At 37.0% G+C, this 27,936-nt stretch overlaps 2 protein-coding genes across 2 annotated transcripts; one reads left to right on the forward strand and one right to left on the reverse strand.

Moving 5' to 3' along the window:
• The first annotated feature begins 47 nt into the window (after positions 1–47).
• LOC110451079 (RING finger protein 113A-like) lies at positions 48–17,483 on the forward strand. The gene is made up of 10 exons (XM_021498934.1): positions 48–162; positions 4,398–4,477; positions 5,437–5,529; positions 5,859–5,966; positions 11,164–11,273; positions 13,193–13,299; positions 15,233–15,322; positions 15,596–15,689; positions 16,128–16,234; positions 16,828–17,483. Exons 1-10 carry the CDS (start codon positions 66–68, stop codon positions 16,920–16,922), a joined length of 981 nt encoding a protein of 326 aa, XP_021354609.1. The 5' UTR covers positions 48–65; the 3' UTR covers positions 16,923–17,483.
• A 4,036-nt stretch (positions 17,484–21,519) lies between these two features.
• LOC110451092 (cerebellin-1-like) lies at positions 21,520–25,854 on the reverse strand. Its single transcript, XM_021498950.1, has 4 exons — positions 25,641–25,854; positions 23,850–23,903; positions 23,377–23,415; positions 21,520–21,954 (listed from the first exon to the last, which is right to left on the reverse strand). Exons 1-4 carry the CDS (start codon positions 25,813–25,815, stop codon positions 21,536–21,538), a joined length of 687 nt encoding a protein of 228 aa, XP_021354625.1. The 5' UTR covers positions 25,816–25,854; the 3' UTR covers positions 21,520–21,535.
• Positions 25,855–27,936: the final 2,082 nt, after the last annotated feature.

Consider the following 27,936-nt stretch of genomic DNA (forward strand, 5'->3'; position numbering starts at 1 on the left):
CGTTGGAGCTGACCTTGAGCCAATCAAATCTAACGTCTTTTGTAATCCTAGGCACAACGTCAAATATGGCCGACGACGAAACAACAGAAAAACCTGTGTGCAGTTTTTTCAAGAAAAGAGGTCGACAGCAAACACGACGGAGGAAACACAGTGACTCTAACAGTAATACGGATATACCGCATTATGTATACAATTCAATGGCTGCCTCAATGAATATATTGTCACAATTTGTCATTCTTCTCGCATAACTGTCGTAACGGTAGAGTTTTTCTTGGTTTATCAGGTTGGGCCACAGGCACTACAGTACTGATCAGTAGCCTCGTCTGTTAATACACCTATATGTATAATATAATCAAGGTTGCTAACTCTGTCCCCCTAGTAAAATGACCAAATCCCAGAAAACATGTGATTTTGTCATAACCGTTCATAGAATGATCGACAGATTTTTCTTTCTTTAATTTGATGTATGATTTGCCATACTGTATATAATGCAGTAAAATTTTCGTTAGACTTCATGAATCATCGAAAAATGAAAGTTGAATTTTACTTGGTCGGACACTGGTGTCCACAGGATGACACGCTTAATCCCAAGTTGCAAAACACACGGCATGTCTGCTATTCAATGTCAGTACGGTGTTTCTACGATGGGAAACAAACTTACTTGTATGATAGTTCATGGCCTTACATTATCATGTTGGACACCAGAGTCCAGTTTTCAAGCTGGTCAGGCCGACAATCGGAACAGAGCCGGCCATTTTCTCTAACTTTTGTGACCTCGACTGATTGGCTTCTGAATTTAATGGTCTCCATATATACTACTCCGACGAATTACTTAGAATCAAAACTGTTCTTGAAAATGGACCATCAAGAGGTGTTTATGTCAAGAATCAAGAACATTAATTTCAAACAAAAGATCTGGATTTTTAAATATCACTGAGAAACTGTCATTTGAAATTGTGCAGTACCGGTATAGTGCTCTGATGTACGTAGCTTCTTCCTAGGGTATATGTTTATGTGTGCTGTGACTCATATCGGCATATAGGACTTGTGTATTTCAGACATTTGTACGAACCCTTGTGGTTATAATCAGAACACTAATATTTAGGTCTCTACTATTAAGAAATAATGCTGATATATAGCGGTTCCCCGCCAAGTTTGGGGACATGTTTCTCTCATAATGTTCATATTTAATCTGAAAAAAATGCATTTTCCCTTGGAAAATACATCATGTGTGTTCCCCATGGGGAAAAAATAGGAAACAATTGCCATGGAGCATGACGTCAAAAAGCATTGTTACGTGATGTCATAAATCAAAGATTGACCAATGAAATCACGTCCAGAGTGTTTAATTACCCACAAGTGGGTAACCAAAAATGTTAACCAACTCCTACCAGGTTTATCCGATGGGTCATGGGTGAGGAAACCTATAGTGATTGTGCAAGAATTCCAATTCCCCTCCCTTTCGGTAATCTAATCCTATTTATCATGAACGTTTTTTGTTCTTTTTTTTTACAGTCGAATTCAGGCTGCCTCTCCAATATACAGCTCCTTTCAGAAAGTTAAGATACCGTAGTTTTCACGGTGTCATTTACTTCCGGGTTACTTTTTAAATGGGGCATATCTCGCAGAGTATGTAAGGGTTATACCCCTTCTCCCACACAATTACTCAAGCGATGCTATATGCAAATGGTCATGAATAGGTTACCAGAAGTGATTGGTCGTCTACAAAAAAACCAGTTGTCTGTTGTGAACAGATGCCGGCCAAAATGAGAGAACTGTCTATATCAGAGAAAAGTGTCATCAAATCTTTGCACAAACAGGACACCCTCTTCCAACAATATATGGTGTTTTACGACGTATTGTGAAGAAGGATCGATTGAAAAAAGAGAGAGACGTGACTGACACTCCAAGCTCACTGAACGGGATTCTCGTCAACTTTGTGGTATTGTAAAATCAAAAAGAAGGAGATCTCTGGGTGAAATTACTAATATTTTTTAATGAGTTTAGACTTGAAACCATTTCTAAACATACTATAAAAAGAAGATTAGATGAGAAAAAAAAATAAAGGCGTGTTGCAAAGCTAACCTTAAAAAACGTCGCGCTTGGTGTAAACTAAATAGATATCAAACTGTACGTGTTGATGGTAACTGGAAAAAACTGATATTTAGTGATGAGTGTAAGATCGAATTGGGCATGGACAACTGTATTTTGGTATAGCGATAGCCCAGTGAAGAATGGACCCACTGGTGTCTGAACCCAGGACATGGACAACGACTGTCTATGATGATCTGATCATGAGGTTGTATAACCTACAAAGGCCTTAGGAGTAGGTACTTTAACTGTTGTAGATGGTTACATAAATGGTAAAAATAGATAGAAATTGTTGACAACTTTGTGTGGCCTGTTATAGCACACCGTTTCCCAAATAACGACTGTGTTTCAAGATTGCAATGCTCTGGTACATCGTGCTCGTGTGGTGAACAATTAATTTGAGGAAAATAGACTCAATGTTATGGAAAGGCCAGCCTCGAGTCGGGACCTTTATATAATTGAAAACATTTGGAGAAAAATTAAGATTGAACTAAAGAAACAAGCCCACAACATCACCACTCGTGTAATTTTGGAGGATGAAATTCGCACAATATGGACAGAAATATCCCTGGAATTCATCAAAAAACTGTACAAAACAATCCCAAAGCGCATGAATGCAGTAATCAAAGCCAAGGGATGAATCACAAAGTATTAAGTAAGTTTTAGTCATGATAATTACATAGCTAATGACTTTTAATTTCCGAGGTGTCAAGCTAACAAAAATGACATCCATCTTGGATTTATCTTTACTTTTAAAATTTGGCACGGCACTGTATATGAAACATTTCAATTTAGCATTGCATTTGATTCTTTCATATCTAGCTCTGACATAGTATAAAAAGTAGTAAATACCTATATCTGCAGTATTGCTGTCAGTAGTAGTGCCGACTGCTTGTGTTGCTCCAGGTCGAGGTTCTTCGACAGTGCGTTGAAGTTCTTGAAGAGAGTCCTCGATGTCTGCTTAGGTATTCGCCGACAAAGACGGTGCAATTCTTCTCAAGTTGGTAATAGACTACGTAGAATCTTCTGTCCGGGTTATCTTGACCAAGTTGCCTTGTCACAGTGATAACATTTCTTATAAACGCCTGTAGAACTCAGTCCGCCTCCATTACAAATTCGAAATTGGATGCAAAAACTGTGATGCATCAATATTAGAGAGACTGGAAGGCAATTTGGGGTCCTCCTTGGTGAACATCATAAAGATACAGAAACCCAAGAAGGTAGGAAATTCAACGGATCAGAAAGAAAACAGTCAGAGTCCAAGGTAAATAAATTGGCAATCACAGACCATGCCACACAGAAAAATCATGTGATTGACTGGGATAACTCCAAAGTTTTGGACAGAGAAAGCAATCTGTTCAAGCGGCAAATAAAGGAAGCCATCAGGATACGCTGCAGTGGGCCAGTTCTAAATCGAGACGAGGGGGCTCAAAGACTCTCGCACATCTATGACCAGTATTAAACAAAGCGTAGCTGAATCGAGTCATTTCAGCGTATATATAATAACTATTGTGCATACGCTTACAGCGTAGCCGAATTGACCTCAATTTTTGTTGACAACTTGTACACATTTTACACCTTTGTGTGCATACGCTTCACTGGTCATTTGTCTGATGAAGGTGACAGTGTACATATTGTACTAGTCATCGAAACGTCACATAGGAAAACTAATTGGTTGTGTAAAAATAACTTTTCATAATCCATACATACCAACCTAAAGAAAATGTTTAGAAATATCATAATGTAGGTATCATACAAATAATCAAATAGTTTTGTCAATACAATGTATTCATCAACTTTTATTTTACACGCTCTGATCAAATATATAGCAAAGGAATTTAATTGAGACTGTCACACCGTTTAGCTTGCCTAATTCTATAGATAATCATATGGTAACAAGGGTTTGAACATTGTCACATTGTTATGCTTGTATAATTATACATTTATTATAATACACCATCAGATTAAATTGCCACCATACTTTATTTCATTATCCACAGGAATGCAGCTAGTTTAAATTCATAGTAGAGGAGTACATTGGTGATAATTAACAACAAAGTCAGCTCAAATCAGATAATTGTTTCTGTTTCTCAAGGTTACATGTACTTGTTGATCCATTTTCATCGAGGAGTGACAATTTGACAAGAAACATCATAAAGGGATCAAATTTGTTGTCGGATATAGCATTCTTTGATAATCAAAACAACTTTAGATTACTGTTGATGTTTTTTAGTCCATTGATCTGAAAGCATTTTATAAGTCTATATGATAGTTGTACCCCGTACATTTCATAGTAATGTCTTCAGGTGACAGTAACAGTGAGGATGGAACGATAGTCAAGAAAAAGGAAAAGAAAAACTTCGTCAAGAATCCGATGATGCAAACAGTATGTTTTTTTCCTTATTTCTACCATGTGTCCATTTGCCTTGCTAGAGTGTATGAATTCATTTGTTATAAAAATGTGAAATTGTTATGACTTCAGCAAGCTGTTTGCAGTGACCATCTACTATCACTGTTTTCATAATTACAGAAATTACAAGATTTGATGCACCTCTCCTGGGATGAAAAAAAATATATTTGCAAATGTCCAGTTATTCTTACCCAAAATTAGCCTGAACAACATCAAACTAATTGCAATAAATTAATGATTATATTTTTATATTGATGATTATCTACATTAAAACAGAAAACAAATTACCAAAATCAACCTTGAAGAAAATAGTTTTGTTTTCATCCTCTTTGGGATCAAGAAAATAATTGAAATGAAATCACATACATACAAATGTAGCATTGGACCAGCTTTGAATGTAAGGTCTACCTTTTATGCTTATAGAGAATTAAACATGTGGGGAGAAAAACAAGTGTATATAATGTAGATTTACATAAAAGTGGCATCATGTCGGAGTGCATTGAAAAAAGACAAATCTTCAATATGGCTTGAAAGCATTTGTGAAATCAAAGATTTTTGCTTTTGTGCTTTTGTGCCTTTTTAAAAAAGTTGTCTTTATAATTGTCTTTTTATAAAAATACTATTAGCAGATCCGAATAGGAATATTGGTTTCTAACTAATTGATTAATATATTGTATCTTCATTTGCTTTCATACATAAATAATGATGCTTTAGTTTCACACACAAAAACCCCGCAAACTTACATGTAGCAAGCAGGGCTGATTTAGATCAATTTTCAAGACCAAATTGAAAGAAATACCCATTCCTGTAACTGTTGATGAACATTTTATGTGTACATGAATTGTTAAGCTCCTGTTATTGTTTTATTTGTCTAGGACCAATATATAATACACATATTCCATTTACTATTTGATGTATATGTTACTGTTACACAGACGGGAAGGTTGAAGGCCAGTAATGACCACCAGTACAGCAGTGACAGTGACGAAGACAAGATGACTGTCAGCTTCAAGTCATCACGGTCAGGGGTATGTTAACAGTCAACCTTAAGTCAGAGATAAGCAGTATCTGCTACAGTTCTATAGTATACAGTTATTGTAATACAATGCTTAGATGTCTGGCTCTAGTTTCCTCCATTATCATTCAGACCTGAGCCTCGATCCCAGTACACCAAGGTTCAAAAGCTGTCAAATACTGAAAACCTCAGATCTGATTGATTGGGGCTTGTAAACGAGGAATAACTCTTCATCCTTACATAACTGTTATGGAAATTAAATGAAATATTGCTTTGATTTTAATAATCTTGCACAAGGAAAGCCAACAAAACATTATATTACTAACACGTTTTACTTTTCAGAAACGAGAAGGTCCAACAGACATGGGGGCAACATCTATTGTGGAGATTGACACAGCATTAGATCAAGATGCCCAAGCAATATTTGAGAAATCACAACTGATCAATAAGGTAATGAAGCACATTTTAGAGTTATTTGATCAATGCTTTTTTTCTGGAACATTAATGTGTATGGTACCTGTATTATATACTGAAAAAAAAAAGAAACACACAATTAAATTATGCAATCAATAGCATAGCTATGATATTTTGGGAAATTTGTACAAAATTTTATATCAATATGAAGGGACAAGTCTACTCTTTACAATACTGTAGACGAAAAGTCTGTGTGACATCACTCATGTCATTAGTAGTTACTCAAAGTGGGATACCCGCGAAAAACAAAATGACACTTCAGTACCTGGTGTGGGCACCTTTTGCATGAATCCCTGTACGGATTCTCCTATGCATTGAATTCATGAGAACATTTATTCACCTTAAGGGAATCTTGTTCCATTCTTGTGTTAATGCTGCGATCAACTAGGCGCGGTTAGTTGGGGGGGTTGTGACGTTTCCTAATACGCCTGTCCAGCTCATCCCACAGATTCTCAATGGTAGACATGTCGGGGCTATATGGGGGCCATCCCAGAGGCTGAACGTTGCTTGCCGTGAGAAAATCACGACAGACTCTGACAATATGCGGTCGAGCATTGTCTTGCTGGAAAATTAGGTTATGATGTCTGAGAAGTGGAAGGTCATGTGGTTGGAGGATCTGGTCTCTGTATCGAACGGCATTGAGGATTTGATCCAGGACCACTAAGGGGGATTTTACCCCATGGGAGATGCCTCCTCAAATCATTACAGAAGCCCCACCGAATCTATCGCGTTCAGCCACGCATGCGTCGGCGTGCGATATACCCTTTTTCTTCTGTCTGAGCGATACAGACAGAATCTAGACTTGTCGGTGAACATCACATGCCTCCATCAACGCATCCCAAACCTATTGGGGCCATGTCTGCGCATCCAGTCAAGACGCACTTGCCGCCTCCGTGGTGTCAGAGGTGGTCCAACATAAGGTCGGCGCGCAATGATTCTCTTGGCACGCAAGCGGTTCCTGGCAGTTTGAGGACAAATGGGTCACACAATGACATTGTCACGCTTGGTTGATTTTAGGGTAGATTGTTGAGAAGGGAGATCGTTCTTGATGTAATACCTGACCAAATATTCCATTATTTCCTTACAGCTAAGGTGTACTGCAGGGGGGGGGGGGGGGGGGAACTTTGTGCATTTTTTTTTTTGTTCAGTATAGATACTTTTCATATTTTGCTAATACAAGATTGATAGCTAGATTAATTATACTCCAGCTTTTGACAAAGTTGGGGGAGTATAGCATTAGGTGTGTGTGTGTGTGTGTCCACCCTAGCTTCTGGAGAAATCTTGGCCACTGTTTCATTTGTAGCAGAATTGAACTGGGTTCTTTATGGGCAACCAAGTAGCTCAATTGGTAGAGCTTCTGTCTAGGGTCTGGTGTTTAAATCCTAGCCTGGCCATTCATTTTTCTTCTCCTGGGCCCCATAACCTTGTCAGTGTATGTTACACCTCGTTATCGTTTGTGTTGCACTTAATATGGCACACATAACCTTGTTTATGTGTTTGTTACACCTAATATGACCCATATAATCTTTTCATTGTGTATGTTATAACTGACATGGCTCCATAACCTTGTCAATGTGTTATACCTGACAACCTCACTTATTAGCTCACCTGGATTGTGGGTTCGCCCCACGGCACGGCAATGTGTTGTATCTTTGAGCAAGATACTTTACTCCGCTTGTTCCAGTCTACTCAGCTGTAAATGCTAGCTGTTAGCGCCGAAATGGCAGCTCCGGCTGTATGCTCCCCAGGGAGTTGATAAATGTATCAGCTAGTTACAAAGGCCCTATAACCACGGATAATAATTTGTGAACCACTTTGAGACGACCTACGAACTAGGTTCTGATAAAGCGGTATATAAGAACCTCCAATTATTACTATTATCAGAGCTCACGCTGTCGGTAGCCAAAGTAGCCATTTGCTACTTTTATTTTTTATTGGCTAATAAAAATTTGATGTGGCTACTAAATTGACGACTAAGTTTTTAAAAATGGGGAAACTCTGTATCTTTGTCGCAGAAAACGATCCGTCTACTCGAGCTCACGTGTGTATTGTGGCTGACACTGAATGCGTAAACACAATCAGGGCCGTCACAGAACAGCGCGCGCTGTACGACTGCGAGTTAATTAATGCTTTTGTCTAAGTTGTAAAGTTGATTATCAAGCTTCAGATGGCAAAAGGTGTTATAATTCTTGTACAATAACTATGTACAGTGGGGTCAAGTTAATTGGATGACCCTTTGACGTTGAGAAAACAGTCTGATAAGTGAGTCACACATAGGTGGTCTCGCACACGGTCATTTGACGGCGCCGTAAGCCGATCTGATGAACTCGTTCAAACACCGCATCCAACAAATTTACGGGTTCAGTATATCTAAATTAGTGTACATGGTATTCATTTACCTTTTCCAGTACCGTAGTAAGCACAAATACGTCCGATATGCTTGATAAGAAAGTATAAGTATCGCCTTGAAACACCATGTCGATGTGCCGATTTTCGGCCTTTCAGATAACTTCAAACGATAGGCCCTATATCGTATCTGACTGTGTACTTTCGTTGTTAGACGTTTTAGAATTTCAAGTGATCGAGAAAAGTTATTTAGCATCGCAGTTATGCAGTTTTTAGAACAGCAAACTGTTCAGAATTACTTCGACGGTCGCTTGTATTAGGTGCCAATCGACTGCACGGGAATGGCCAAGTTGCGCGACGTGGTGTGCTCCCGATTTATTTCGAAGGGTTGGTCAATACCGTTATAAATTCGTCCTTTTCCTTTCAAATGTGTTCTACTGCCATTTGCATTTGAAATGTGTGATCTTTTTAAATATATTTATATATATTTTTTTTACATAAAACATGAATTACGGTGAATGTAAACAAAGGAAAAATAATTATCAATATTGCATCACTGAGGCTACTTTTGATTTGGATTTTATTAGTTTTATTTGTTGATTGAAGGCACGGAATTAAAGGCGAATAATATCTTATTTTTCAAGCTAGATTTTTTCACAATTCCTGTGTCAAGGAAATGAGATAAAGGCTGATTTTTCTCTCTCTTGAAAAAATAAATAAAAAAGTTCTGGTGGAAATTTTCATCATTTTAATTTAAGTTATATTTTCTTAAAATTACAGCCATGTAATCTGAAAGGATTAAAAAAATATCACATTATGGATTAAATTATAAACATGATGTTTAACATTTTTTTTAATTTAACAGAGTACTGCTTAATTTAACATCATATTGAATAGTATTGCACTTCAAAAAATATTAAATATTTAATGATTTTAATGGGGCGCCTATCCGTAACGGTTGGGGGTCGAGAAAGTATGGCCACTGTTTAAAAAAAATTGGCTACTGAAATTCAAACATGGCTACTTTTTTGGCTACTGATTTTTTAGGTCCAGGGTGAGTCCTGATTATTGCCTGGTCCGAAGGACCAAGGTGAGCTTATGCCATACTTGGCGTCAATCGTCCGTCAACAATTTCTTTAAACGACTTCTTCTTAACCACTGATTGGAATTTAACTAAATTTGACTGGAAGCATCCCTAGGTGGTGGGGATTCAAAATTGTACAAATGGTGGGGCTGAGGGGTGGGGCAAAAAGGGAGCAATTTGGCTATATTGCTTTAAGCAACTTCTCCTCTGGAACTAAGAGATATATATCAACCATATTTGACTGGAAGCATCCCTAGGTGGTGGGGATTCAAAATTGCACAAATGGTGGGGCTGAACCCTCAGGGGGCTGAGGGTGGAGCCAAAAGGGGGCAATTTGGCTATATTGCTATAAATGACTTCTTCTGTAGAACAATGCACTGGATATCAATCATATTTAATCAAAAGCATTCATGGGAGGCAGGGTTTCAAAATTGTACAAATGGTGGGGCTGAGGGGTGGGGCAAAAAGGGAGCAATTTGGCTATATTGCTTTAAGCAACTTCTCCTCTGGAACTAAGAGATATATATCAACCATATTTGACTGGAAGCATCCCTAGGTGGTGGGGATTCAAAATTGTACAAATGGTGTGACTGAGAGCAGGGCCAAAAAGGGTTATTTGGCTATATTACTTTAAACAACTTCTTCTCTGGAACTAAGAGATATATATCAACCATATTAGACTGGAAGCATCCCTAGGTGGTGGGGATTCAAAATTGTACAAATGGTGGGGCTGAACCCTCAGGGGGCTGAGGGCGGAGCCAAAAGGGGGCAATTTGGCTATATTGCTATAAACGACTTCTTCTGTAGAACTATGCCATGGATATCGATCATATTTGGTCGGAAGCATTCATTGGAGGCAGGGTTTCAAAATTGTACAAATGGTGGGGCTGAACCCCCCGTGCTAAGGGGTGGGGCCAAAAAAAGTCTATTACTTGGAAATGGTTGAGATCCCCACCATATTTACAATTGCTGTGTATAAAGAGAAGAATGCACATTTGCTTCCAGGATGGCCCTAGGGTCTGGCCCCACCCTTTGAGACCCTAGGCCATAACTTTAAAACGGTTGAGATCCCCACCCCAAAACTATATATACAAATGCTGCGCATAAAGAGACGAATGCAGTCATTATATTAGAATAGACCCTGGGGTCTGACCGAACCTTTAGGGACCTTGTTTCTTAGTCTCAGCTTGGAAACAGTTGAGATCCCCACCCTATAACCATATATACTATTGATGAGTATAAAGAGATGAATGCACATATGCTTCCAGGATGGCCTTGGGGACTGCCCCATCCTTGGAGATTTAACCCCTGGGTCATAACTTTGAAATGGTTAAGATCCCCACCCCAAAACTATATATACAATTGTTGGGCAAAAAGAGACAAATGCAGTCATGATATTAGAATTGAGCCTGGGGTCTGGCCACAACCCTAGGGACCTAGTTTCTGAGTCACAGCTTGGAAACAGTTGAGATCCCCACCCCATTACCATAAATAAAATTGCTGGGCATGAAAATACTAATACAGATATGCTACAAGGATTGGCCTTGGGGTCTGGCATATTCCCTTGGATCTCCTTTGGAAAATGTTTTGCCATTATTGCTTAGATATCCAGGTGTGCGATACAGACCCTCTGGGCCTCTTGTCTTTAAAGAGTTTTGCTATTTATCCCACATGACCCCTATAACATGGTCAGCTTTTGCTATTTACAAGATATAACCATCATAACCTTGACTTTATTCATAGGATGGTAAGGGTAAGGAGGATGACAAGGTATACAAAGGAATTAACAACTACCAGGTGTTTTATGAGAAGCGGGACACAGCACAGGGTAATGCCTCCAGTGGGAGTGTCAGGTATGCTGATTTTTCCTATATGTGTTAACCACTCAATCATAACAAACAAAGAAATACATTCAAAGACATTAATCCATGTAAATTTATATTTTAATTGCTTGTCAATGTTTGTTTTCATTGAAACAAATATCTCAAAACCTGAAATCCAAGATGGTCACCACCCATTGCTTCTGATTGGCATATTCATATAATGGCTACAACTCTACTTGTATTGACATATAAGGCTGATACAAGTTGGCATACTGTATTTAGTGGATATATAGTCTACATTTTTAGCCCATCATCATCTGATGGTGGGCTATTCAAAATGCCCTGCGCCCTTGGTCTGTGGTCCATCCGTCCGCCCGTCCGTCAGCCGTCCTTAAACAATTCTTATTATCACTATTTCTCAGGAAGTACTTAAGAGATCTTTCTCAAATTTTATATGTAGGTTCCCCTTGGTCCCTTGTTGTGCAGGGCAACTTTTGAGAGTGATCGGTTAAACAAAATGGCCGACAGGCAGCCATCTTAGATTTTGACAGTGAAGGTTTGTTATGGCTATTACTCAGGAAGTATTGGGGAGATCCATCTTAAATTATATATGTAGGTTCCCCTTGGTCTGTAGTTGAGCATGTTTAATTTTGAGACTGATCGTATATAAAAAATGGCCGACAGGCCACCATGTTGGATTGTGACAATAAAGGTTTGTTATCACTATTTCTCAGAAAGTACAGGAGGGATCTTTTCCAAGTTTGTTATGTAGGTTCCCCTAGGTCTGTAGTTGTAGGTTTTCCTTGGTCCCTCGTTGTGCAGGTTAACTTTTGAGACTGATCTGATAAACAAAATGGCCGACAGACAGCCATCTTGGTTTTTGACAGTGAAGGTTTGTTATGGCTTTTACTCAAAAAGTACTGGAGAGATCTTTCTTAAATTTTTCATGTAGGTTCCCTTTGGTATTAAGTTATGCAAATTTCCGTATGAGACTGATCGGATAAATAAATCTTTGATTTTGACAGTTAAGGTTTGTAAGTGCTATTTCCCAGGGAGTACTGGAGGGTGCTTTCTCAAATTCTATATGCAGGTTCCCCACTATCCTTTATTGTTCATGTTTACTTTTGAAACTAATCAGATAAACAAAATGGCCGACCGACAGCCATCTTCGATTTTCTCAGAAATAACTTGAGGGATCGGTCTCAAGTTTGATATGTACGTTCCCCTTGATCCCTCGTTGTGCATGTTATATTTTGAGACTGATCATAAAAACAAAACCGCTAAAGGAAGAACTAAAGAGATCTTTCTTATATTGAAATGATCGATTCTATTTCTTTCACATTAAGTACTGTGCTAGTAACTAGTACTATGTGAAATGACAAACTCCTTTTGAAGGTTGTCTATTATACACAGCAGTATTTAGTTTAGATCAAAAGCTACCTCAAGGTGCATTTACTGTTAACATGACTCGATCAAACAGATTAAAGAAAAGAAGAAAAAAGATCACACTGACAAAGATCTCATAAAGATGGTACAATGGTGGGCGCCAAGATCCGTCTGGGATCTCTTGTTTATAAATATATTACCGTTATCGGGATCTAATGAAACAAGATGGCTATCATAGCTGCTGATCGGTTTAGATAGAGTCAGGTAATAACTTCTTTCTGCTTGTCCGGTTTTGTTCATTCATATTGGTAATTGGTATTTTTCGGATAACATATGTGTGCACCTTTGAAGTACAAATATCCCAAAATCAGAAAGTAAGTGAGTTTGAAGACTATGTGAAATGTCCTGGAATGTCAATCACAGCACATCAACACTTCATGTAGTTGTGCCTAACAACAGTCCTTAACAACAACTTTCAGATCTTATTTGGAATGCAGGGCAATTTTAATCTGTGATGTATAAAACATTTCTTGTATTAATATTTGAGAGTATTGGTCTTTTAGAAAAGGGCCTATTCGTGCCCCAGCCAACCTTCGTGCCACAGTGAGATGGGATTACCAGCCTGATATCTGTAAAGATTATAAGGAGACAGGATTCTGTGGCTTTGGGGGTCAGTATGAAATGTACAGTCTATTTGTACCATATTCTCTCCAGAGTTAAACTGATTTCAAGCTGCTTTTAAGATTTTCATAGCCAGAGCTTAAGATAAACTGTATCTTTGTCTGGGAGCATTCATTCACAGATCCAGATATCAATCTTGGGGGGATCCTATATATTCCTTCAGGGGATACANCTGTGTACGTACATATGTAACACCAATGTTTGTCAGCGCTCTAGCGGCTTCATTCCTTGAGGGACTTCATACAATTACAAAGGACCATAATTAATCTCTGACAAGTTCAATTTTCAGGGTTGTTGTGTCAAGGTTGCCGTTACTATTTTTAGAAATTCATTGTCAGCGCTCTAGCGGCTTCATTCCTTGAGGGATTTTTTAACACCAAAGGGCACCATTTTTATAAATCATTACAGTGTAATAGCTAGCGTGGGCCGGTAGGGGACATGTATTGCTTTATCAATACTCAGTATGCTTGCAATTGTTTCCCTATATCCCTATTGTTCCTAGCTGCAAGGAAAAGATCAATGTTTAGCCAAAGATTAAGATCAATCTGCTAAAATTGTACATCTTGATACTTTTGTAATTAACCAAAACAAAGATAACATGCATTTAAGTATTGAATGTATTTTATCTGATTTTGTAAGTGTACAAAAACGTTTTTCTATTAATCCACATCAAGTAAATACATGTACCAGAGGAGACTATAAGTTTGTAGTTTGTCCGTCCAAAAATTGCAAATACTATATATTTGCTTATAGTTAATAGTACACTGTATTGGTCATTATATGTGGTTGAACACTGGGAAAATTCATTTCAAAACGCCATAGGACAAACATTTTGCAAAGAGAAAAAAACTGTTCTTTTTCTTCCCTTTTGTTTAAGGTCATTGGAGTGTATTGATAAACAGAAGTAGGAAGTACATCCCTAGTTGAAAATCCAATGTAGGGAGACAGTATCACAATTTCGGCATATTCTAATGTTTAATATTAAACTGATGAATATTGTATGTTTATTATTGACAGAACAGTGTTTTCTCTCAATGTTAAAGTATTTCGAAGCAATGCAGGCATTAATTCAGGTGGTTTTTTTTATCAATGAGCCACATGTATCCATTTTTCTGTACTTCAGGAAACCGGCTACCTATTTCACTACTTTGAATTTTTTCAAGAAAGATAACTCTTACCTGCAATTACTTTGTGCATATGGTTTTATTATAAAATGTCAATTTTTAATCGTTTATTGATAATTTATTTGACATAATTTCAGCATTTATTAAATTGATATACATTAATGCAAAGCTAATTTATGGCAGTATCATTTTTATTGACATTATTTTGCAAAATATTATTTTTTTTTTTTTTTTTTCAAAAGTCAATCCTTTTTACATAAATTTCCATCTAAATTCCTTAAAATTCTGACAACCTATATTTTTTTTGTGGCAGAAAATTTTCTTTACTTCAAAGCAATATAACTAGAACATTTGAATAAATTCTACTGAGAAATGGCGACACAATCCTATTACCTTAAATGTTGTTCTGCATAAAATCTAACATAATTTAAGTACAATTTTTCAAATATTCTTTGAGTTTGCCTTAAAATATTTCAGTGATTTTTGTATCATTTCCCACAGGGGCATGTGCTTTGAAATTTTGGGAAAATTTCACATACACAAAAAAATATGTCTTTGGAAAAATAAAGTGACTTTTGCAATAATTCGGGGAAAATAAAAACAGGAAATATCTAGGGGAAGAGCCTTACAACTACCCCAAGTTCACCCTAAAAACAATCACAGAATATAAATTAGGAGTGTTGATTTATACTTATAAATTTAGTTGTGGTTAGCATTTTTAGATTGCTGTTTTTAAAACTGTTTGTTAATGGATGCATAAATCTAACCTTTGTTCATATCGTAATGAAAATATTTCAGATTCATGCAAGTTTTTTCATGACCGAGGTGACTATAAGCATGGCTGGCAGTTGGAACGAGAGATGGAAGAAGGGAGGTACGGAAAGAATGGTAAGGTGATAGTCATTGCAATCCTATGAACATATTGGTGGTTCTTCACTCTGATCTGTGGGGGTTGTAAGATATGCTCACTTGGAAAATATCAATAAAATTGTTCTAATAGTTCTGAGACAGACCGAAGATTACTTGTAATTAAAATATATTTCATGGCCTGCTGATTTTGAGTGAAAATGTTCAAAATTAAAAACTTATTGTTTTCATACATGTAAATAAGTACTATATTATGCAACAGGATCATTTTGTATGTGGTGTTGTATTTTGCAGATGAGGGGAACTACGAGATAAGTAGTGATGAAGAAGAAATGCCATTCAAGTGTTTCATCTGTCGAAATTTTTTCACTGACCCAATAGTGACAAAGTAAGCTCTGCTATGTACTGAATGTACCTACTGATAAGTGGTTACTCTGGCAATTTATCTTTATCCTCGCTACAACATCGGGGAAGAACATAATAATGAATTATGACTGTCTCTCTCTGTGTACATCCTAGTTGAAATATTTTGACATCTTATTATCAAATGGAGATAACTAATATATGAAAGCACTCTTTGTATTTATAACTAGTTAAACATTTTATTTTGTGCTTTACTTCATCACCACATGAACGAAGATGTACTAATGTGTAGGAGTTACTGCCCCTTTTCAACTTGAACAAGCATATCCCATCACATTTAAATGATATAATTGCTCTACTCTTGTTTTTATGTTGCCTGCTATAGCAAAGTAATATAAAGGGATCACTCCATCATCACTTGTTCCCTTGGTAATGACAATTGTATAGCTTGTATGTGTTTCAGATGTAAACACTACTTCTGTGAGAAATGTGCCCTCAGCCAGTATAAAAAGACCAAGAGATGTTTTGTGTGTGGGGAACAGACCATGGGAGTGTTTAACCCGGCGAAAGGTTTGTTTCACCTCCCCTTTACCCAGTTGTCTCCCCCTTCCTGATCATTTCTCCCCAAAGAAATAATCTCAGGGAGGCAACATCTTCCCCTGTTGAAATCTCCCGTCGTCTCTTCTTTTCGAAGAAACTCTATTTCTATCACCCCTATTCAAGAATTTACCTTTTTGTACATATCTCTTGACACGTTTTGTTGATTATGATTTCCTTCGTAATTTGTATTTGTATTTGTAAAGATAGATTAATCGGGAAGATCTCTCCACTTTGTATATATGGAAGTTGACACAAAGTACTTTGTAAATATGGACATTATTTAGACCAAAACAACAAGCAATGGTTATAGAAAATTAAACATTTTACTGTCTTGTGATTCTGACTGCTGTATCAATCATATTACCTTGCTTTGCACAGTAAAAGTTTTGAAAAACAAGAAAATTTCAATTGTGTGTTTTACTAAATATTTGTTTGTATCATGAAATCTTGAACTTTCCTCCCATGTTTAGGCTGTTGGTGGAAAAAAACATTTGTCAGAGATCACATGTTATATCTTGAATAAGGGAGCCCATGATTACTTGTCTTTGTATTTCTCTTCGCAGATGTGATCGCTAAAATGAAAAAAGGAAACATACATAAAGACAATGTAGATACCCGGGATCAAAGTGGAGGCGGAGGAAGTGATGATAGTGACTAACTGTGCCTGATTCAGTGTGTGAGAAATCAAAGGCAGACAGACTGGAAATGTACTTTGAAAATCTTTATTTCGATGAAGTGTGAAAGTGGGTGACAATGGTGAATTTGTCATTGATTCATGTGACTTACCTTCAGAGCAGAAGCTGGTGACTTTGTGATACAGAATGAAGACATCTGTATTTGTTGCTTTTGAAGAATATATTGGTATTGCTTAGAGATAAAACAATCCAGATATGTGTTCATTTTTATTGTTGAAACAGTTGATCAACCACTTTGCAAATTTTGGAGATTTTTTATAAAATATCTATACACGTAACTACAGAAAAAATATTCCTATTTCTAAATCTAAGAATTGTGGTCCGTCAATTTTCTCCACTGAAATAAAGAAATAACATGTAGTAAACAGAGATGCCCTAGATATCACAAGAACTTAATACACATGTAGTTCCATGTTTCACTACAGGACTGCTTTCTTTGTCTGTGGTTAATGTAAAATTGCACCAAAAAACTAAATTCATATGTACAATGAAAATAGATATGTATTAAAAGTGATTTTATTGACTTGTATATATTGATGTCAATGACCCAGGCAACACACCTGTTAGTACAGTATAACCTGTCTAAAGCGGATGTCACCAGGCGCCCAGTTTATACAGGGTCGGAATGTATTTTTTTTGAAAATATAGATCGTCAACATTAACAACAGAGAATTGGATCAATTGCAACGTTTTATTATTTACAAAATATACAGTTTATAATACCAAAGAAGGGTAACCCAACATTGGATAGCGCTAATTTGTTTAGAATGTGTTTGCTTTTAGATGGTAGCCGGCCCAGAGAAATTTTGGTACTGGTGTAACAGCCACTTCTTTCCCCCCCCACTGAAAGTTTCCCCGGGGAAAGAGAAATCAGCTAGTGGATTCTTTCCCCGGCGGAAGAAATTAGCTAGCTGATTCTTTCCCCCTAGGGAAAATAACAACTAGACAATTTTTCCCTTCCAGTGAAAATAACTAGCTGATTTTTTCCCTCTCTTTTTTTTTTTTTTTGTATTGATTTTTAGGGAGGAGCAAACTATTAGCATGCAGATTTTCCTCCTGATATTGATATTTTAAGGAGGGGGAACTACTGGCTGGTTGATTCTCCACCCCCTTTTTGTGGGTGGATGGGGGAGGGAACTATTGGCTAGCTGCATCTTCCCCCTCTCTGTATTAGTAACCAGGGGGAAACTATTGGCTAGCTGATTCTTTCCCCTTTTGTATAAGTAACTAAGGGGAAACTAATGGCTAGCTGATTCTTTCCCCTTTTGTATAAGTAACTAAGGGGAAACTGATGGCTAGCTGATTCTTTCCCCTTCTCTTTATAAGTAACTAGGGGGAAACTATTGGCTATCTGATTGTTCCCCCTCTGTATTAGTAACTAGGGGGAAACTATTGGCTAGCTGATTCTTTCCCCTTCTCTTTATAAGTAACTAGGGGGAAACTCTTGGCTATCTGATTGTTCCCCCTCTGTATTAGTAACTAGGGGGAAACTAATGGCTAGCTGATTCTTTCCCCCTCTCTATTATTAGTAACTAGGGGGGAAACTATTGGTTAGCTGATTCTTTCCCCCCTCTCTATTAGTAACTAAGGGGGAAACTATTGGTTAGCTGATTCTTTCCCCCTCTCTATTAGTAACTAAGGGGGGAAACTATTGGTTAGCTGATTCTTTCCCCCCTCTGTATAAATTTGTCAATAAAGGGAAAGCTATTGGCTTGCTGGGGGTTATTCTAACTAGACATGTGTTACTCAACAATTGATGAGTATAGGAACAATTGATGAGTATAGTATAGGAACAATTGATGTGTATAGTATAGGAACAATTGATGAGTATAGTATAGGAACAATTGATGTGTATAGTATAGGAACAATTGATGAGTATAGTATAGGAACAATTATTGAGTATAGGTCATTTTGGATCATTTTGTGTTTCCTTTTGGTTGATTCACTTACATACACAGCTGATATACACTTGAATCTTCAAATTCAGTTTGTTCAAAGTCATCTTTACAAGTATGTTATCATTTGAGAAGTGTATTATGGACTAGAGGGCTCTTGTTCACCAAGTGATATGATCTGCTACATGTCACTTAAATTTTCACTTTATGTGAACATCTGTATCTCTTGCCCGAGGGATACCTGAAAGGTACCATGTAGGTATCATGTTATTAGTAAAATAAAATATAGATGCATCCGAATAAAAAGTTGAATATTTTTTAGTTTAATTCTAGATTTTATTTATAACAGATTCAATACATAATTTCCCCCATCAAGGTTTTATTTATGATAAATATATATATGCCAGCAATGATAGAAACAACAAGGTTCCCTAGGACTTAACAAAGACACATGACACACAGACAAACAGCTATGAACAATTTAGTGTTCAACTGTCATATATTGATTATAATTTACATTTATGTATTCATCAGATTTTCTAACTGAGGGGGGAAAGAATCAACCAGCCTATTTCTTCCCCGGGGAACTTTCAGACGGGGAAGGAAATAACTTCTACACCGGAATGAACAGGTTGTTTTTACATGGATTCCTATGCCAACTCTTGTGAAACAACACTGATTTTCGGAATGGACAGGGTGTGGTTTATACAGGGTTCAACTACTATGATTATATAGAGAATATGCCGGAACCATAAATCACAGCCGGTTTAGACAGAGATATGGATTAGGCAGGGGCCAGTTTTGACGGGTTATACTGTAGCTAGAATAACCCAGCACTCTTTGAGGCTTTATTTGAGGTAAAAAAATCCTTCCTGGTATATTATACAAAGGGCATTCAAAAAAAGTGTGATTGGTTTTTCCTTCATGCTCGGCATCAAGAGTTTCCCTTATACTGGACAAGCATATTCAAGATTTTCCCGCTGTGAGATTTCCTCGTCCCAGATGATACTGAAACGCCCCGCACATCCCTATCCCCAGACACCAATCCTTCCATCTGTCTCTCTGTCCATCCCCTTTAATTTCTTGTTTGGGTGCTAACTTTAGAACCAATGTGAACTAATGACCTGCCCAGTTGCTTGTTATAAAGAAAGTGATGGCATAAACCTCAAACCTGGTCTGCAGGTTTCCGTAGGAAAAAGGAAAAACCCCTATGATTTCGAGTAAGGTTGTTAAAGATCACTTATATGTGTGGGTACTAACATGAGAAGAAATGATTTCACAAGGCAAATGTTTGTATGAATTGCCCTGTGGGTAAGGAAGGACCCTATTGATTTTGGATTTGGTTGATCAAAAGTCACTCACTGAAATATGTTTTTTTACGGAATGAAGGGCATAACCAGACACTTACTTTAGATTGAATGCTTGCACTCAGCTCAGAGTCTGTATACGGATTGCCAAAGGGAAGATAAAAAAAACTGTTTTTTTTGGTTATGGTTTATCAAATTTAAAGATCAAGGTCACTATTACTAAAAGTACAATATTTTTCTCAAGATTCTAATTTAAGTTATCAAGCGAAGATCAGATTTGGTTTGTGGGTTCCCTTAGAGGGGAGGAAGGGTTCTGTTAATAACAGTCCTATTTAAGTTGGTTGTGGTTTGACGATGATGAAGGTCTAATTTCCTGCCCATAGCTTTGAGATAAAAGAATACAGCAATGGCAAACACTTGACTTGTGGAGCGCGTTTCCTATGAAATCATAGACGTATTTAAAATAGATGTTGCCCAGGAGCGTTTAGTAGGATTTGCGTTCTCTAGCTCTCATGACGTTATCTTTTGTGACATCACAATGAAACATATGAAACAAATAAATATCAGTTTATTTATTAGCTCACCTGCCTGAAGGGCTAGTGAGCTTATGCCATGGCGCGGCATCCGTCCGTCGTCGTCCGTCAACTTTTCCTTTTAATGGCTTCTTCTGAAGAATGGGCAGGCCTAGAGTCATGATATTTGGGTGATAGCTTCGTTGAGAGGAGCCTGACAAAGTTTGAGAATAAAAATGACCTTGACCTACTTTCAAGGTCACAGGGGTCAAATATGTCAAAAACTTTAAACGACTTCTTCTGAAGAACTAAAAGGTATAGAATCTTCATATTTGGCTGGTGGCTTCCTGGGATGGAGTCCAACAAAGTTTGAAAATGAAAATGACCTTGACGTACTTTCAAGGTCACAGCGGTCAAATATGTCGAACACTTCAAACAACTTCTTCTGAAGAACTAAAAGATATAGAATCTTCATATTTGGCTGGTGGCTTCCTGGGATGGAGCCCAACAAAATTTGAGAAAGAAAATGACCTTGACCGTCTTTCAAGGTCACAGGGGTCAAATATGTCACACGCTTCAAACATTTTCTTCTGAAGAACTAAAAGGTATAGAATCTTCATATTTGGCTGGTAGCTTCAAAATAGGCATCCAACAAACATTCGTTCGTAAGGATCCAATGGCTATATGTTAGACCATACTCGTTATTACTCAGAAGTATAATTATTTAAGTACGTTTTTCAAGTTCAAAATACGTCATTGAAGCTTGATGACACACGCTGGCGGCGAAGTCTTGTCGGTTAATTGTTGAAATAAATAAAGCAATTGACAAAATTCAACATCAGTTATGGACCAAGGTACACATTTAATAAGCCCGGATCAGAAACCCGGAGAAGGAACTGTATCCAGCGCCATTTATCTTGTTTCCAGACGGGTCATATGTGTGTTCCACCCAAACCATCTGCCCGGCCTGGAGCCGTACAACCACAAGCTTGCTGCCATTATCAAAGTGGTTACCGTTAGCAAAGACCACACCTATTTTCTGACCATCTCTGACGATGGCGGCGTGGATTTCTGACTCGTCTCCGTAACACATGACAGTTACAGAGAAGGCGTACAGACCCGCTACGGGTGCGGTAAAATGACCGTGTCTTGTGTCATAGCCATTCCCGTCATTGGTGACAACAGTGTCAAATACTACGATTTGTGAATCTCCAAGGGCAGTGGTTGTTGACAAAGAAGCGGAGAAACCAACATTACTAAGCTCTGCGCCATTGCCTGAAACTAAACACAAAATAACTTTAAATATCTAACCAGGCATCCTTGTCAATATACCCCGGAAATTCCTGGGCTATGGAACTAAATTATTACCTCGAATATGGAGGTTAAGGAGGATACCGAACAAATATGACAATATATAACGCGGGGGGGGGGGGGGGGGGGGATACCACAGTGCTTTCGGCCTGCAACATTAGGTCAAAAGAACAATTTTTGATTGTATATATAAATAAAAAAAAGAAACTACCTACAAAATGTACTGGTAGTTAGTTATGTCGCCAATACCACATCCACAATACAATACCACATCCACAATACATTACCACATCCACAATACAATACCACATCCACAATACTTTGCCGAAACAATACAATACAAACCTAGCATTTAATCAAATCAAGTCGCCGGCTTCTAAAGTTCGCAGTTATTGATCTGTACACCACGTGATAGTTTATCCTGTGTCGCTATTGGTGAGTGGGGGGTTACGGTAAAACCATATCATTAAAATTCATGGATACGAACCCTGACCGCATGTAATGATAAGTTACATAAAAAAAACGATTCATTTAATGGATCTTTTGTGGGGTTTTCTGATAAAAAAAAATATAAGAAATCTTTAAAGACAATGGTAGTTGCTCAACCCAACCTTTATAAAATATATTGGTTGGGTTGAGCAACATGGAAATGAAATTGAACGACTTTACCAGTCCTGATAAACTCTTCAATACATTCAGCTTCTTATTAAAAGGAAAATAGGTCGGTCAAAAGAGAGACAGCTTGTTTCCTTTGAACGTTTACGGTCTACTGGAAAACTGTGATACCGAACTCAATACAGACATTGTCAACCAGGAACTTCAACATTCTCTGGATTTCATTCTCGGTATATTTCAATTTGGCTTCTTAAAACATACGCTCCAAATTAGTTTGTAACCATATATTTATATCGCCGTTTGCCCTTTTTGGAAATGAATGACATGAGATATGATGATACAGTCTGTACGTGGTCTAAAGAGTGAGAAAGCCAAACGATCTGCTGGAAGAAACATTGGTTAACGACTGCTTGTTTGATTTTAGGTTTAACGTCCTCGCAATAGCTGAGGTCAGATGCAGACGGAGAACATTTATCAAAGATTTGTTGAACAAAATCCACATTCCATTAACTCTGCTCGTGAATATTCGTACGGACAGGCTTAAGGAATCGAATGTGTGCCCCACCAGCAATGATTTTATGAAGTATTAAAGCCAGATTCTAAATGTCACGTAGAAATATTGAAGAAAAATCCTCATCTGATGTTTATAAAACAGAGAAAAGGCAACTAGTCCAGAGTAGTTCACTGATATCTGTTTTTAATATTTGCCAATACCCAGTCAACCAGAAAAGTGGAATAAATGGGGAACTCGTTATCAATCAAAGCATAATATTTTACCTCTTTTCCGTTGGCCTGTTGTACGAAATTGGTTCTGATCTGCAAAGTTTAAAATCAAAAATAGTGAAGAGTCAAAAGTTCTAAGGCAAAACAATCTAAGTAAGTTGAAGTTTAATTTTGTTGACTATTGTCACAAATAAACATGCATGCATGCTTTTGAAATTCATATCATTTTAAATATATGCATATCAAAATGTGTTTGAAAAAGAGATAGGACCTTTAACCGAATGCGTTTAGATAAAGGTAAGGCTTAATTTAAGACAAAAAGCACGTAATGGTTTAAATGAACGTATTAAGCGTAACGAAATAAACTTTAAAAATACTGTTGCTATTTCATGCCACCTATGTTAATGAAATAAGTATCTGTGAACAAAACAAGTAGATATATAGCACTATATCTAAACTAAAACATGCATGGCTAGACATCGGAACTTCTGCACTAAACTGACATTAATAAATATGAATTAACATACGTTTTAGTTCATGAGTTTCAGCTTCCAGTTCCTGAATACGGTTTTTGAGAAGTACTGTAAGAAAAGAAATTATATCAATAGTCCGTGCAAATGATAATTTGCGTCTTTTTATTTGTTAATACAACTCATTTTCAGTCATGATATTAAGCTTGAAGTGTTAATTCTGTTACTTCCATTTTGATGTTGATAAATTTGGCATTAACCCACTTACATTGTAGAAGGTCACAGTTGGGAGATGTGTTTGACAAACCCCTTGTATAGCAGGTGATCATGAGCGACACAGGCCTATCGAGCCTCCTGTCTACTAGTCTAATATTAAAGGAATGTATTAAGTCAAATATATCATACATGTTCTTAAGTACTTAATACACTGTATATGCGATAAAGCCACATATTAAATAATATATCTTCATTAGGACGGACAAGTCCTGAATAAAAAAGTATGTCAATGTTGAATATTTAAATTGCACTTTTTAAATGAAATTGGAATGGCTATTATACACGTTTGTTTATATGTTGGTGTATTTGTAAACATTTATTACTTATGTTTTCGTAACCAACGTTTTGGAATACCGTATCACGTGTTATTTATACGGGCTTATATTTTCGCGATTTTGACCAAAATTAGAAAATTTAATTTACACAGATAATTTCGCGACTTAGGCATTTGCAGAAACTAAATGTTCGCAGTTACAATCTCTGATGTCGACCGTCTCTTTAAAACGAAATTAGTATATACAAACATATGTAGCGGAACTAGACTGGGTCAGCCGTCGGCGTTCAGGGTGCTACATTGGTAAAGCGTCCGTCTAGATGGTCCAGGGTTCAAGCCGGCCTGGCTGTGCCTCTGTACTGTAACAACATTGGCAACATTGTGTTTCAAGCACTGAGTCATACATCGTAAAGCAATTCTCGAGCCTAGGTAGTAAATAGTAGGGTCTGTGGGGGCGAACATTTTAAAGAGAGAGGAATGAAACGGAACTAGACTGTGGGTCAATCGTCAGCGACCAGGTAGGTCAATTGGTTAAGCGTCCCTTAAAAGTTCGGAGGGTCACGGGTTCGAATTCCGATCTGGTCGTGCATTTCGTTTTCTCCTGTTTCATATATACTTGTGAACTCATATCAGCTAATTGATATCACCGTCCGCTCCATGTATCATACCTCTATACTCATCTGTGATCTAACGCTAGTTTATCGATACCTTATGTATATCATCCTTGCATAATGTTCACCTCATTTTTACAAGTTATCCGTGATTCTTCTAGGTTTTCCATCGGTGTCTCTAGTAGCAATTTCTCACACTGTGATGGGGAACGCGGCATATAAACTGTCAACGAGTCAAACGAAATGACTTTATTACAGCATGTTGAGCAAAAACAAGCAAAGGTATGTGCAAGTCATTAAATAAATGTAATATGATCTATTTTCAAACATCTTGTATTACTTTTCTATTTATGGTTTATTATACCGAATACAATAGGGAATACCAGGATGGGGCCTGGCCTGATCCCTGTACATAGTACATGTAGCCTAGTCATTCTCTGACTCTCTCTATTTTGCACGCTCATTTTGTATTACTCTTTATGTATATGAATGGTCACACCATATGGCCGCTGTTTCTTGACGACATCACGATTATGAATTATCGCGGTGGATCAGAAATTTCGTGATAGCGTTTATGACTCGCGAAATTATCATCCCCGCGGAAACGCCATGCTATGGTAATCACGATATCCTAATAAAAATAAATAAAAAAGTGAAAAAGAACTGACGGCCCTCTGTTTTGATTACCAATCGTTCCATCCTGTTTGTGTATGTGATCTTGCTGACTTTGGAAGGCTGCCTGCAGTGTCTGGACTTGTTTGTTGAGCGTAGAAAGGACTTCCTGAGTTATATCCGTGTCACAAGTAACAAGTACCGCAACAACGCACAAACAGACCAGCTGTAATGTATGTACGGACGCCATCTTTGCTCAATTAGCTTTGTCCTAGAACCTAGATTTAGTGTCGTCTTTATCTTAGAGATAAAGACACACGTTATCAGGAGTACATGTAGGTCATATTTTGCATAGTTTATCAGTAACGTAACAAAGATATGCTTTCTATAATATATGGATAAAGCAAAATTTTCCTTACCACAGCCAAATATTCATTATATTTTCATTTTACAATACCACTCACTTAACTAAGGAGACGGATAAATATAAGTACTTTGTACTTGTTTTCGAATCCTATATCTATATCATGTTTGCATTACTGGAATATTATACCGATAATAAAATAAAGTTTAAACTAACTAGAACACTTTTATACAATAAAATAGAAAAAAAATCAATTAATTTAATTAACAGAGAGAAAAAAATGAACCAATAAAAATAAAACACACAAACCACACTTAATAATGCATTGCGTTAACAGAACCTTACTTACGCATGAAAACGTTGTAAGCAGGGAAACATGGAACTTTTTTTTCCATAATTTATATATTCTTTTGTCTTGCAGCAGCATTTGTGATGGCGTCTACGAAGCATGAAAGGCAATTATCTATGTGTTGCACTTTTTCATGGTACATGAACAATTACACAATGTGTTATTGTAATAAGGAAGTTAATGCAGTAAAACCTTGGTATGATCGGCTTCACATTGACGGCTCCTACCGTAGAAGAGCTATGTAGTTGTAATTTAGCTTCACTAATTGCGCTAAACCTACCTATGCTGAAGATTAGTATTACTAACAGGATGCATAACTGAAATTAAAGTATAATAACGGAAGATTTATCCTCAAGAAAAACGTTTTCATCGACAGAGCTTTTTAAAGTTTGATCTTATTATCACACTGGAACAGGTAAAACTTTAGAAAGGACAGTTTTAAAGGATACCCCCATCCCCTAAGGCGGATGTGATAGAAAGATATCAAACCTACATAAAACAAGTAACAGTTAAGATTATATACTTTCTGTTGAAGGTGAGATCTGATAAAAAAAAAAAGAAACGTAGCATAAAAAAAACAACAATCGATGTTCTTTTAATTAAAACAATGACGGTCAAATTTATCAATCAGTAAGAATGCTATCGTAGAAACACGGCAGTTAATTCTAGGTCAAATTAAATAAACTCTTTCCCATGGGAAAAAAGCAAGGTAGTGACAACGGCATCAGAACGCACACAATTAACCAATATCAAAAATGTCTACATTAACATTGCAAATAGATAATTGAATGTTTCCCTGTGATCTCATGATGACACATAATATGATATCCACATTTGTTTTTCATATCATCCGGCTTTGCATTTTCGTGTTTAAGTCAAACGTACCGACAAATAAGCGCTATAGTTATAAAAGGAGTTTTTCGCCTGAATAAATCAGTTGCATTCTAAAAGGAGTTTTGTCGCCTGAAGCTGTTGTTCTTTTGAAGTACATTCCACCCCCTGAAAGTTTACGATGATAACATTCCATTTTTGGAAATAACGATTTAGAATTGGTATTCCCGAAAATAATGGTACATGTATATTTTTTAAAATGTGGAGAAAAAAAAATTGGTTTCAATGGCATAAACAGCAAAAAAAGTGTTTAGAGAAAAAATTAACTAACCCATTTCTGAGATAGAAAACATATTTAAAAACATATTTATTGTATTGATAACATTTGCAATAATAATTATTTTGAAACAATTGAAGGAATACAAAATCAATTGTGAATTACTAGTTTCCAATTTCATGTCTTGACCAAATTCAATGCTTACTGCAAATAGATTTTTTATTACAAGTTTGTGGTTTGAAATGATATGTAAACAATTCACTTGTGTAAAAGTTTTTTTAAATCCAGCATGAAAATCAGCGACAAAATAGTCACATCTTTCGTTGAATATCCTGAACCTTAGTAGATCTTGTCATGTCCGTCACTGACACGCTATCCACGGGAGACCGGGGCAGTATTACCGGTAGTCATCCTATTAACTAAATGTCGTTAATGGCTGGGCGGACAATAATTTAGCCAGGCCTCTATCTATGTTGCCAGTTCACTCCATAATTACTTTTGCCTGATCTCATCACATCAGATCAACATTGGACAGTGTTACATTGTTTAC

The sequence above is a fragment of the Mizuhopecten yessoensis genome, unplaced genomic scaffold (assembly GCF_002113885.1).
Source record: "Mizuhopecten yessoensis strain PY_sf001 unplaced genomic scaffold, ASM211388v2 scaffold5789, whole genome shotgun sequence".
In the NCBI taxonomy this organism is placed as follows: Eukaryota; Metazoa; Mollusca; class Bivalvia; order Pectinida; family Pectinidae; genus Mizuhopecten; species Mizuhopecten yessoensis.

Excerpts from the sequence above, each read along its gene's own strand:
- LOC110451079 (XM_021498934.1), top strand. The coding sequence starts at position 66 with ATGGCCGACGACGAAACAACAGAAAAACCTGTGTGCAGTTTTTTCAAG. Across the intron at positions 163-4,397 it reads GAAACACAGTGACTCTAACA|GTGACAGTAACAGTGAGGAT; the intron begins GTAATACGGATA and ends TAATGTCTTCAG. Across the intron at positions 5,530-5,858 it reads TCAAGTCATCACGGTCAGGG|AAACGAGAAGGTCCAACAGA; the intron begins GTATGTTAACAG and ends TTTACTTTTCAG.
- LOC110451092 (XM_021498950.1), bottom strand. The coding sequence starts at position 25,815 with ATGGCGTCCGTACATACATTACAGCTGGTCTGTTTGTGCGTTGTTGCG. Across the intron at positions 23,904-25,640 it reads CAAACAGGATGGAACGATTG|TACTTCTCAAAAACCGTATT; the intron begins GTAATCAAAACA and ends CTTTTCTTACAG. Across the intron at positions 21,955-23,376 it reads AACAGGCCAACGGAAAAGAG|TTTCAGGCAATGGCGCAGAG; the intron begins GTAAAATATTAT and ends TTTTGTGTTTAG.